This window comes from Electrona antarctica (genome assembly GCF_951216825.1).
Source record: "Electrona antarctica genome assembly, chromosome: 2".
Taxonomy (NCBI): Eukaryota; Metazoa; Chordata; class Actinopteri; order Myctophiformes; family Myctophidae; genus Electrona; species Electrona antarctica.
The window spans coordinates 28909899-28923515 of NC_136807.1; the positions used below are offsets into that span (position 1 = coordinate 28909899).

At 46.3% G+C, this 13617-nt stretch overlaps 1 protein-coding gene across 1 annotated transcript in view; it reads right to left on the reverse strand.

Annotated features, from left to right (window-relative positions):
* The window catches only part of LOC306914537 (nuclear receptor coactivator 3-like), an 85093-nt gene that overhangs the window by 10503 nt on the left and 60973 nt on the right, over nt 1–13617 (reverse strand). Inside the window, exons 8-17 of the mRNA XM_079491607.1 lie at nt 13529–13615; nt 10568–10708; nt 9571–9718; nt 8439–9010; nt 6592–7781; nt 5936–6068; nt 2922–3080; nt 1598–1831; nt 818–923; nt 156–327 (exon numbers count right to left, since the gene is read on the reverse strand). Coding sequence (XP_079347733.1) covers nt 156–327; nt 818–923; nt 1598–1831; nt 2922–3080; nt 5936–6068; nt 6592–7781; nt 8439–9010; nt 9571–9718; nt 10568–10708; nt 13529–13615 — 2942 coding nt within the window. The remainder of the gene's footprint in view (nt 1–155; nt 328–817; nt 924–1597; nt 1832–2921; nt 3081–5935; nt 6069–6591; nt 7782–8438; nt 9011–9570; nt 9719–10567; nt 10709–13528; nt 13616–13617) is intronic.

The window sequence follows — 13617 nt, forward strand, 5'->3', positions numbered from 1 at the left end:
CCAGCAGTGTGGGGCCTGCTCTGTGACCCAGCAGTGTGGGGCATGCTCCGTGGGAGCAGTGTGACCCAGCAGCACTGCAGAGGGGAGGTGTGTAAAAAATGTATAAATAAATGTATCGTGTCTAAACGATACATCCACATCTATGTCCTGCTCACCTGGCTGACGAGGTCAGGGATGCCCAGGGCTCGGTCGATCTCCTCCAGAGCGATGCCGTCTGTGTTGTTCAGCAGAGAGTCCAGCTGGTCCAGTAGCGCCCGTTCATCGCTCTGACCCTCGCTGGTGGTGGGCGGCACCAGGAGTTCATCCAGGGTGTTATTAAACTGACGTCTGAAACGCGCACACATACACACACACGCACGCACGCGCACACACGCACACACGCACACACACACACCTTTAGCGCCAACTGCAAAATTGTCTCAGTTTGGCTCCAATTACAATTTTACAATTTAGCCATTTAGCAGATATGCTTTCCTCCAAAGTACAAGGTCAGACTGCTGCATTCACACTAAAAGCAACAAAAGCTGCAAAACGACCAAGCATGATCAGCTACTCTAAAACACTGTCTAGTCACCGTCAGCGAGACATTGCTCAACACATGTGTCCGTGTTTCGGAACGACATGCTGAAACGATATTAAAGAAAATATAAAGGCTGGGAACCTTATTCAACCAATGACAAAGTAAGTGGTCGAAGAATTGAGATTGAGAAAAGAATACGAGTGCACACTGCACAGTAACTACAGCACAAAGTAACAACAAAGTAATTGGCGTAAGAAGTAAACCAGGATCTAAATAAGTAGGTAGTGCATCACTGACCTGTTTCCGTCCATGCCCATCACGTTCTCTGGCCAGGATGGAGACTGGCTGGGTTGGCCCTGCTGGCTGAATGGACTCATGCCCATACCCATGTCCCCTGAACCACCTGAACACAGAACACAACGCAATTAGGGAGAATATATATTAATTAAAGCCTAGATAATGTCTGTGATTGTAATATGTCTTTTTCTGGTTTAACCCATTCAGGCCTGACGTCGAAATAAAAAAAACGTTCGCTCTGAAAGAATATATATTCAAAGATTTGTGCCGCATTTTTACGATTTTTCAAAAATAGCAGACCTACAAGTTCATAGCGCGCCACTCGGTGGCGCGCTATGAGCTTGTAGATCTGCTATTTTTCAATAGCTAAAGTATAACATAATGCTTAGTTAAAACACCAAAAGGGGTTCCCGCCCCCAAAATGGGTTAAAAGCTATAATATGACACAGATGCGTCCTCAGGTCTAAATGGGTTAAAAGGGATATTTCACTTTAAAATAAAATAAACTTCGGAAATAACACGCCACCCTTGCGCATTAGAAGGACAGTATCAGTCACTAGAACCAAGCACGGGTGTTTTCAATGAAACTATCACGGTTAAAATGGAGTTTGAAAATACAAACATATTTGAAAGTGAAATATCCCTTTAGGTCTTTTTTCAAGATCACAAAATGTTGTGAGCTTGTTACAGACTTTGACTTGAAACAGAGTATTTCTACATTGTGGTATTGACACTCTCACTCAAGTAAAAAAAGAATACTTCTTCCAGCCCTGGACGTACCCATATCCATGAGCTGCTGCTGCAGCATGGACCTGGAGCCAGGCACACTGCTGGAGCGGCTGACCATGGGACCTCCCATCATGCCCTTGGTGTTGTTGTAGTCCATGCCGGGACGGATCATGGAGGGGTGACCCGCCGAGCCCACGGGACTGGCACTGGAGCGGGGCATCCCCCACTCCACTGATCCTCCCATTGGGGACCTCTGGGGAACCATGGCCCTGTTCATTGGTCCTCCTGGAGAGACCAAAACAAAAAAGGGCAAATGTGGTCAGTAAGGACATTGTGTTGAAGCACAATGACAGTTACAGTACCTTGTCATGATGGACCTGTTGATTAGAAATTCATTTTTCAAAGTTATTTTGGTAGAACATAAACAGGCTTCATTGGGATCAGCCACACTGATCAGTCAGTGTGGCTTGTTTAACAGATGATCTGATCTGAACGATAAATGTTATATATTCAAGGATAAAGGCTGGGGAACTGTGGGTTTGTGCTGAAAAGTGCACAGAATAAGAATATACCACATTCAAATGGTGGCAATTTTTACAAAATGCCACCCCAAGAGAGTGAGGTTTCCCACCGCCTGAGAATAACATACATGGATGTGGTATAAATATGTTCAATGAGTGAGAGAATTAAATTAAAATGTGCAATAAAAACCTCTAGTTACTACTAGTTGTGATGGGAACTATCGTTCATTTCAGTGAACCGAATCATTCATGGTCGTTCAGTAAAAATATCTGTTCATATCGTTCATTTAATTCGTACTCCCGGAAGCTGGGGATCTTCCCCTGCAAAAGTAGTGTCACAGACTCAACTGCGGAACACGACGTGACGTACAGTACCTTGAAATCTATTGGCCGAGCCAGGCTGACCGTCACTTCAAGCGGTCGGTTGTTGTTGCTCGTGCAGAATGAGGAAAGAGAAATGGCGAACAGTCTTTCACCGCCTCACATTTGCAACTGAATGGACTGAACGGATCGTTCACAGAAGTGACCTAGTTCTTTTTGTTGACCAAAAATAACTGGTTCATTTGACGCGCTTGTTCATTGGGGTGCATACGTTTGCTAAACATACTAACAGTCCGATAACACCGTCACTCCCGACATGCATGGCCAAGTACAACGAACCCGTGGCCAGGTTACAACTAATTAACCCGTGGCAGGTTCAAATTGACCTGTGGCTTCCTGTGAGGTTAGGTTTAGGGTTGGGTTTTGGGTAGGGTGTCGGACTCATGACTGTAGGACTGTTAGTATGTCGGACCAAACAACAACCCTCGTTCATGACCGACACAACACTACTAGTTAATTGTTCCAACACCGACCCATGTTTCCCGGGTAGCCGTCCGGGCTGCCCATCACATTCTCCTGCTTGATGAGCATGGGGCGTCTCCCCACTCCTCCAGGTCCCCCCATAGGTTTCCCATCCACGGACATGGCTCTCTGGAAGGGTCCACGTGGCCCTGGAGCCATCCCAGGACTCCCTGTACAATGAATGTGAAAGAAAAACATCTTCATTCACATGCTTTTCAAAAAACGTAATGTAACAGTGGGTACTGTATGTGCCTTGAGTCTGAGAGTAGAGCCCTGCATTGGGATTGAGATCCCGCAGGTCCAACGCAAATCTCATGGGCAGGTTTTTTGTATTAGTTTTTTTAAATGCTTTAACCCACCCGAAAGACAGTAATCTGTCTGAAAGATTCTTCTCCAGATTATGACAATATTGACAAACAATACATGGGTTCATTGTACAACCTCTAACTCACATTTTCAATCTTTCATTGGAGCAGGGAATAGTTCCTTCTGAACTAAAACTGTTATATCCAAAATACTTGTAATGAAATGTACAAAGCTAGAGATAGAAAGGAAAGCACTACTAGAGGTATACCATATTCTTCTTCAGAACGGGTCTCATATTGGAGTAAAAAACATTACGTATCGTACAATGACACATGCAATGCATCCCTCAAGGATCAACTCTTGTTGATCCTTGTTATTGGCCTTTGTTATTTCTAATATTAATGACTTTCCAAACGTTTCAGATAAAATGTTTATTTGCAGATACGATACGATACGATACAACTTTATGATGACACAATCATGTTCCTGTTTATCCTCTGAGAAGCCTAGCCTTTGATAAGTATTATCAGTTGAACTACAACTATACAATTTAATTTAGTTTTAGATCTGCTATTTTCAGAGCGCAACAAAACATGAAATGACTTGTCAGAAAAAAGAAAAGAAGAAGCGCTTTGTGGGTCCTTTATGTAGAAAACTACAGGCAGGTGCTCTTTGGAGAGGGTTTCAATAATACAGCACACATGTTCTTTAAAGGTTCTATACCTTTGAGTAAAGATCAATGAGAGGATCCAAGGCAGCTCTGTGCAGTTGAAGTAGAAAAATCCTTTATTTCATTAGATTTAAAAAAAAGGGTTAAAACACGACCATTTCGGCCTGCATGGGCCTTCATCAGGGTCAACTGCAGGGTCAAATGACTTGACTACTGAATCTCTTCTCCACTAGTCCCTCCCTAACATTTTTGTGTAGTTTGTATTTGTTGACAAAATTGTCAGTACATTTAGTCTAAGGTCGCATTCTCACCTCTACTTCGGTAGACTCGATGCGATTGGGGGATAAAGTTGCATCATTCTTGCATTTTTGTCTCCACCAGGCCAAAGGCATGGGGAGAGAGTATGTTTTGCACTCCATCTGTGTGTGTGTGTGTGTGTGTGTGTGTGTGTGTGTGTGTGTGTGTGTGTGTGTGTGTGTGTGTGTGTGTGTGTGTGTGTGTGTGTGTGTGTGTGTGTGTGTGTGTGTGTGCATCCGTCTGTCCGTCTGTTACCAGCTAATCTCCGGCACCGTTAACGCGGTCGATGCCAAATGTTGCACACATACTCACTGGATGCCAACGATGAACCTCTACCGACCTTTGTAAAACACATTTTTGATATTACTCCTCCAGATTCTGTCCAAAAATCCCGCAAATCGTTACACAGTATCTCTATAGTCATGTGTTCAAGCCGGATCTGTCCGATATTTCATATTCCATCCTAATTGGCTTTCAAAGTTTGCAGGATTGGCCCGTTTTGAACAAAAAGACTCAAATCATGAACTCAGCTTGCAATTTAGGTGAAATCTTTCACAGACTTTCCTACTAGGCTGAGGAGTATCCCACCCTTTTCACATTGGGCTGTTCCAACAGGTGGATTTTTGCAAAACACATTTTTGGAACAAAATGCCTCAAATCATCCAATTGCCATCCAAGGCGTAAGAAGAAATGGCAACCTTTTCACATTGGCCTATTATAGCGCCACCAGGAGGCCACAACCTGACCTGGTGGAGACCTGTGCCCCAAGGGGCACTTTATCTAGTTTATTTGCTGTGTTTGCGCTTACACTGCGCAGTTAACCGCAGCGGGGAACCGCAGCGGGGAACCGCAGCGGGGAACCGCAGCAAGAAACGTTATAAATGTGTTCAATTCATACACTACACCAGGGGTTCTCAACGTTTTTGGCCGGGGACCCCCGAAAATGCTTTGGCAACGTCTCGGGACCCCCGCCCCGCCCCCTCCCGACCCCCAATATAAATTGACTGCTACAATAACCTTAAACCATTTTGGGCGGGAACCCCTTTTGGTGTTATAAGCATTGTTATAATTTAGCTATTTAAAAATAGCAGATCTACAAGCTCATAGCGCGCCACCGAGTGTCGCGCTACGAGCTTGTAGGTCTGCTATTTTAAAAAAAATCGTGAAAAACAAATTCAAAAAATAAATCTTTTTTTTTTTTTTTTTTTTTATAATTTGGGGACCCCCCAAACTAATTTGGCGACCCCCCGAGGGGTCGCGACCCACGGGTTGAGAACCCCTGCACTACACAGTGAAATCTATGGTGTTAAAAATATACTTTGAGTAATAGTTAGGACGTAAACGAGGATGCAGTGTGTCGCCGACGCATCAGGGAGTGGACGTGACGTGTGTGCTTCTCCGTCTCCAGCTGTTCCTATTGTTTGCTTCATTTCCTTTACTTGATGCAGATTGCATTCACACCTGCAGTGAAGTCAGGTGTGCTTGGAAGCGAAGCAAAACCCCCGTTTTTTGGCGAACTAGAATGCGATTGTTTGATGCGCACCAGAATTCGAATGAGCCTTCACACCTGCCAAACAAATCGCACCTTCTGACAATACGCAGCAGGATTCGTAATAATATAACACCCTGGTGCGAAGGCGACCTTAGTTTTAGTCATCATAGCGTCGTTTTTATTTAGTTTTCGTCAGTGATGGTGGTCGACGAACATTTGTTGTCATGGTTTTAGTCGACGAAATTAACACTGCTGCTTACCCTGCATATTGTCATCGCCGCAACCCTGGGGCTTGCTTCCTGCGTCGCTAGCTGCCCCGCCTACGGCCGGGTCGGGGTAGAACTCGGACCCGGAGCCCCTCAGACCTCCTAAGATAGACTCCAAGTTGTCCAGCTGTTAAAGAGGCAGAAGTGAGAAAAAGACACAGTCAAACATGAACGTGAACACAATTCACTTTATAACAAGCTTCATAGTACACAGCCTCAGTGATTATTATTTAAACACATTTTAATTGCGATCACTTTTTCAAAGCACTTTAAGCAATGATTCATCATTGACTCATTCACACACCGACGGCACCGACTGTCTAGAGCAGTAAGGCATTGGTTCTCAAAGTGGGGTCTGGGGACCCCCATGGGTTATTTGGGGGTACCAGGGGGTCCGCAGAAGAACATTTTAATATGGCATTTTAACCACTTCATCCATATTTGACACTATATTTGGACCTGGAATTGGGCTACTATTCCATTACCATTCCAAGTGCGTTTGTCTTTTCAGCAATGGGATAATATATCAATATATGTTTTGTGGGTAGATCTTGTTGAGCTGGTTATTTTGAAAGTAGTTTTCAAGTAAAAAAAGTGTGGTCACCCCTTGTATACATTATACAATTATATTAAAAAAAGTGTGGTCTCGCCTCATCAGGTGGCTCTGACTTGATCTTGCTCTCAGGATGTTCCGATGTGGGACCAGATCCGGGGCCACTCCGTGGAGGGCAGCACGGGGCTCCCGGGGGGCCCTTCCCCTCCAGCTCCTCAGGCTTAGGCTTGATGTCCACCGGCTCTTTGGAGTCGTCCTTGTTGAGGAGGTAGTGGAGCAGGGCGTGGGTCTTCTCCTTCTTGGGGCTATGCTGCTCCTGTTTGGGCTCCAGGATCCCCGCCGGCCCGGGGCCCCCACCTCCCCCCGCCTCCCCTCCCTCCTGGGAGGCCAGCGTGACCTTCCCGGTGGCCTCGGCGGTGATCTTGGCCACCTCGTCAGGTGTGTTGCCGTTCTGCAGCAGCTTGTGGAGGATCTTGTGCTTCTCCTGCAGCGAGGCGGTGTACTGGGCCGAGGACATCGCCGCGGAGGACACACCCCCCGGCCCCGCCGCCCCGCCCTGATTGGCGGAGGCCGATGACGAGGAGGAGACGCCGGTGGACGAGGGGCTGGTTATGCCCCCGGTGGGGTCCTTGCTGTCGGGGGGGCCACTGGACGTGTTGCCGCCACCACCAACGGACGGTGGCGGAACGGGAGGCCCAACTGGGCCGCTGGTCATTCCCAGCTCCTCGGTCGGCGAGGTCAGCAGCTGCAGCAGTTTCTTGTGGCCCTTGCTGTCCGGCAACCTCCGGTTTGGGGGATCGGAGGCAGAGCTCGCCGCACCCACCTCGCCACCTCCACCTCCTCCTCCCTCCGCAGACTCTTTACCCGGCGCAGCGGCCTGGCTGTCTGGTCGATCCGCGGCGCTCTCCGCCTGCGGATGCTTATGCTGCTGCTGCTGCTGCTGCTGCTGCTGCGGGTGGTGGTGGTGATGGTGGTGGTGGTGGTGGTGTTCGCCGGGTCCGGGAGGACCTAGGCCTCCTCCTCCTACGGGGCTTTTGGAGCCGTCCTGGCCCGGTTTGGTGGGTTGAGCGCCGCCTGCAGGCTGGGGCCCAGAGGAGGAGGAGGAGTGCACGCTGGGGGAGCTGTCGGGCTTGTGCACGGGGGACGGCGAGGTGAGGGTGGAGGGCAGGGAGCTCCCCACGCCCTCGCTGATCGCCTGCAGGGCGTTCAGGGAGCTGCTGGAGAAGGTGGTGTTACAGGCCCCGCCCCCTCCGCCAGGGCCAAGGCCACTCATGGGAGAGTGAAGACCTAGAACACACGCACGCACGCGCGCGCACGCACGCACGCACGCACGCACGCACGCACGCACGCACGCACGCACGCACGCACGCACGCACGCACGCACGCACGCACGCACGCACGCACGCACGCACGCACGCACGCACGCACGCACGCACGCACGCACGCACACACACACACACACACACACACACACACACACACACACACACACACACACACACACACACAAAATCAATAAATACACACGTTCTCTACACAACAGAGTAGAGCTCTTCACGGGTCCAAAATGACCCAGACCCTAATGGACCTGTGAAATTAGTTCTGAGATCCCATTGGTTCCGAGATTTTTCAGAACCGACCTAACAAACCTAATCATTAGCATTGCTATCAAAAATGTTGTAGCAGCCTACAGTAAGAGGCAGTGAAATCAAATTTCATGTTTTCACCTCAATGAAGAAGGAATCCATGATTGCATAGTATTGATATAGTTTGAGCCGCTCTCCCAGCTCAGTAAACTCAGTTTATTTTGCGCTGCAGTAACCGGATGCCACAGTGCGTCAGCTTAATCATCAAGCATCACACCTTTGTTATTGTTGGGTATGTTCGGTTTGCACAGACCCATGAAGACCTCTACAACAGAGACCCATTTCGGGCGGTACATACCTCCCGGTGAGAACTGGCTGGCTCCCATCTTGGGGCTCCCTCGGTTGCGGGGTGACATCAAGAGCCCCTGCTGGGGTCCGCCCATGCGGGGGCTCCCCGAGGGGCTGCTCATGCCGCCGAGTCCAAAGCCCCCAGCGCTTTGGAATGGGGGCTGCTGTGGGTGCTGCTGCTGTTGCTGCATGGCCGGGTAGTTCATGGCACCCATGGGCCCCATCTGGTTCATCTGGTTCATGTGTCCCATCTGATTCAGCTGGTTCATCTGCATCATGCGGTGACCCATGCCACCTCCTGGTCCCCCTGGCCCTCCTCCACCTCCTCCTCCTCCTCCTCCTCCTCCTCCTCCTCCTCCTCCTCCGCCACCGTACATGGCTCCCATGTGCCCCATGTGACCTTGCTCGTTCATGCCAAAGCCCCTGTTCATGCCACCGCCCATGCCACCCATGGCCATGCCTCCGCCAGGGTTCATGGTCATCTGGGGGTTGGGGTTGGGCCCCCCCATGACCTGGGGCGGCGGCCTCATGGGGCTGGGCATCATGCCTCCGCCCTGCGCAGAGCGGTACCCGTTGGGCTCCCTGAGCAGGAGGACAGAAGACAAGCGTTAGATTTTGAGGAAAATACAAACTTCTACTGACAATGACGTGTGCAATGAAGCAGTGTTACTCAGAGCTCAGATGTAGTGCAGGTTTTGACATAAATGTCCAATTAAAATTCCCATTCGAAGCTATTGCATGGTTATTTTGGGCATAGGCAAAAACATTCAAACAATAAACAATTGTGAACTATATTCAGCTATAGTGTAGACTGTAGACACAAACATTAAATTCCCATTGATAATGAATGGACAATTTATGTCATATGTGTCATAGCAAATCTGTATTTTTGTCCTAACACAAACATTAAATGGCATTGACAATGAATGGAGAATTTACGTCATATGTAGACGAGCAAATAGGTATTTTTGTTAAATTCCAATTGACAATGAATGGAGAATGATGTTGCGTCCTGATGATGTACGATGAGCGCACCTCACATCACACAGGTGTGATTTTTAAAATATGGCTTAAGTGGATAACTTGAATTTAGTTGATTAGATTGTGTGTGTGTGCGTGCGTGCGTGCGTGCAGGTTGTGACCTCTGCAGCAGGTGAGTAGAGATGAAGCCTTGCGGTTCGTTGCTCATGGGGTGGCGGTACAGCTTGCTCTTGGTCTGTGCAGTGACCGGCGTGCCGTCCGACAGAGAGAAGCGGTACAGCGGGGTCTCAGCGTGACCCTGCAGGAAGGCTGAAACACACACACACACACACACACACACACACACACACACACACACACACACACACACACACACACACACACACACACACACACACACACACACACACACACACACACACACACACACACACACACACACACACACACACACACACACACACACTTTGTTCACATCAACATACACTGGCCACCAATCAATCACTGAGATACAGTATGAAAATGGTTACAATGGAGATCAATGCCAGGGTATTTGGCACTGCTACTCGTGGGATTGAAATGTGAGTCATCAGGTGAGTGTGTGTGCTTGCGCGTGCGTGCGTGAGTGTGTGTTGTGCACACACAATGATTTATTATCTTTGTAGGTAATCAACTCAATCGACACCTACCTCACAAGGACATTGTTCTGGTCCCCAGTATAATCTCTTTTTTTTATGGTTAAAAAGGTTCAGGTTGGTTTAGGATTAGGCATTCAGGGATTAGGTTTAGGTGAGGGGTTACGGTTAGTTTTAGGGTTAGGGATAGGTTGGGCCAGCTGTTAACCCAATTAGGACTGAGGCCGATTCTAAAAACGCCTTCTAAATCCTTACCTCAGTTTTCTGAAAAACTTCATATATTTATTACAATTTTACAAAAATGTTATGCTGCTATATACTGTACATAGCAACAAGAACCCCTCGTCTTGAAAACGGGGTTCCTATCCTAAAGGAGTTTACGATGGGGTCAAACAAAAGCATGTGTGTGTGTGTGTGTGTGTGTGTGTGTGCATGTGTGTGTGTGTGTGTGTGTGTGTGTGTGTGTGTGTGTGCGCGCGCGCGCATATGTGTGTGTGCATGCATGCGCCTCCCTCCAGCCAACCTTCATGATAGTGGCGTTTGTGTGACCAGGGCTGTCCATCGCTGTGTTGAAGGAACATCTGGATGCATCTTCTCAGCAGATCCTCCCAGCCTGGACGCATGGACGAACGCAACGAGTTCTGGTCGATCTGGATCAGTTTACCTGGAGGAAGGACCAACCCAGAGGGATTAGTACCACATATACAGCACTGTATCCCAAACACTGGGCCGGACGGAACCCATCTGTGGGTCACAGACCAATTTTTTTGTTTCCTACATTTTGTTTTTAATTCATATTATTTAAAAAGGAAATTCAAAAACCATTCCCAAAGAAGCTAAATAAACCATGAATTAAAAACAAATCCAAGTTTTTCCAAAGTACTTTAATTAATAAATAAAATAAAAATCTAAGACATTCCATGAATTACAAAACAAAATTAAGAAGCAGTGATGTTAGTGCTGCTGAATTACTGGTAGTTACATTTTCGCTAGAAACAAACAAATGAGGGACTGACTGTAAACGATATAGAGACACCTCCCCGACAATATTGCAGAGACAGTTTGTTCATTTTTTAACCACAATCCTTATATGAGGCGATTTTCAGATGACCCCATGTTATTCTCCATAGAGAAATTACTTCAGCCAACCGGGGGATGAGCGAGTGACGTCAGGACTTCGGTAGTATAGATAGAAAATAAATAATTTTTTGGGTGACCTACTCCTTTAAAGGACCACTTAGTTGAGTTGAGGGCATCGTGACATTCAGTCTAGGGTGCTATTCGGTGATTGGAGTCCACTCAAAATAGGCTACAAATTGAGGGAGATGGCATGTAATGGACGAACTGCAGTCAAAACTCATGTTGTGCTCTTCTCTGTTTTTTTGCATTGTACTATGAAAAACCTGATATTTGTACTTTTACTTTAACCCATTCTGAACGGGAACCCCTTTTGGTGTTTTAAAGGACCACTTCTCCACTGTTCAACATCTCTTCACATAATTGGTCATCACTAATGTTCATGATAAAACACTACCATTTTTTTCTACTCAGTCTGTGTCTCATAGGAGAGCTGTGGGCAGTTCAGACAGCCGTCCACCAGTGACATCATCGTTAGGCAGATTTTTTTTTTTAAAGATTTGTTTTACAATATATTTAGATTTTTATTATCGTGAGAACGATGGCTTCCATTTTTGCATTGCAACTTTTCAGGAAAATAAATCCTGCCGTTTCTATTAGCTTGGATGCCCCATCGATGATGTCACTGGTGGACGGGTTTCTGAACTGCCCACAGCCCTCCTATGAGACACAGACTGAGTAGGAAAGAATTGTGGTATTTTATCATGCACATTAGTTAGGACTAATTATATGAAGATAAGTTGAAAAGTGGTGAAGTGGTCCTTTAAGCATTATGTTATACTTTAGCTATTGTAAAATAGCAGACCTACAAGCTCATAGTTCTATGTAGGTCTGCTATTGCTTGTAGGTCTGCTATTTTTGAAAAATCTTGAAAATGTGGCGCAAATCTTTGAATGTATATTCTTTCACAGCGAACGTTTTTAACTCAAATCTTTGCTTGTGGGGGTTCCTGGAACTACACATTTTCAGATGGGGGTCGGAGACCAAATACAGATTATTTTTGGAGTCCTTGCCATGAAATATTGAGCACCACTGATATAGAAACAGGTATTTCAGAAAACTGTCAGGATTTAGAAAACATTTTTTAAATGTTAACGTCAGGCCTAAATGGGTTAAATGATTGTACTTGTCTTTTTGTTTTGATACTTAACTACATTTTAACACCAGATACGTTTCTTAAGTACATTTAGTGTGAGCTAATTTAATGAAGTAATTTTCTTAAAGGTGAATTGACTTTACTGAAGTGAAATTCAAGTACTTTATAAACAGCCGCTAGCTCCCCCAACATCTGGCTTTTTGTTGTGACGTCATGTGGCAGCCAAGTCTATGGACTTTTAATGTTTGTTTTAAGCAGACGACTCTGCACTCCTGATCTCGGGCGAGAACAAAATGCAAGTCGAGGAGGCTCTCAGTTTCGAACTCACCAAAATCTGTACTTGGTTTACCGATAACAAACTCTCACTACATCTAGGTAAAACAGAATTAATTATTTTCGGTTCCAAACATTCCCTCAGTAAGTAAATTACTTCAAGGTTAAAGTTGATGACATAGTAATCTCCAGCAAAGAAGAGATTTCATATCTGGGCTGTATTAACGAGCCGACAGGTGAAAGCTTGGCAACAAAGGTGATCAAAAGACTAAATCAGAGAACTGTACTTCTTCATGACCCACCTCTTTCCATCCCATTTTGCTAGTCTAAATAGGCTCTGGGTAGAAGACAGAGTTAAGCAATTGAAAATGGGATTGACATTCAAAATTGTAAATGCATCCTTGCCCTCAATGCCCTCAGTACCCGCATACCTGACTGACTACCTCAAAAAGGTGAGTAAAACCCACAGCCACAATACTAGAGGGAGCGTGAACAACGATCTGGTACCACCCACTTTCAAAACAAACATGGGTGATCACCACCCGCCCTTCATTTTCCCCCACTCTGTTGTATACAGTTTTGCCTGAAATGTTTTAGATATTTTTTTTGGTTATTGATGATATTGAATTTTGTTATTCTTCATGTCATGTCTATACATTGATTGCATAGGGCCTAAATGGAAACAAGACCGCAAGCACTTTTGTTTTTGGTGCTATCCCTTTTAGAGTGTTTGACTGTACTCTGTTGCTGTTTTTACATTTATGTTCAATAAACTACTCAATCAATCAATCAAATCTAATTGAAAACCCCTGTACTACAGTCACGTAAAAATAGAAAAAAATATCTTGCATTCATAGATCTGGTATTTTTCCTGAAAAGTACCAGTTTTGGAAACGTGAGGTTTCCATTGTACATATTAATGGCGTGGAGTCTCAGTGTTTTCACAACATGCTGTATTGAAGGCGAGCCGGTTCTCACCTGAGAGCTCGTGTCTCGTGTTGAAGCTCTCGGTTCTCTCCATGGCAGTGACGCGGCGCGCAACGCAGATCATGCACGACTGGAGGTCT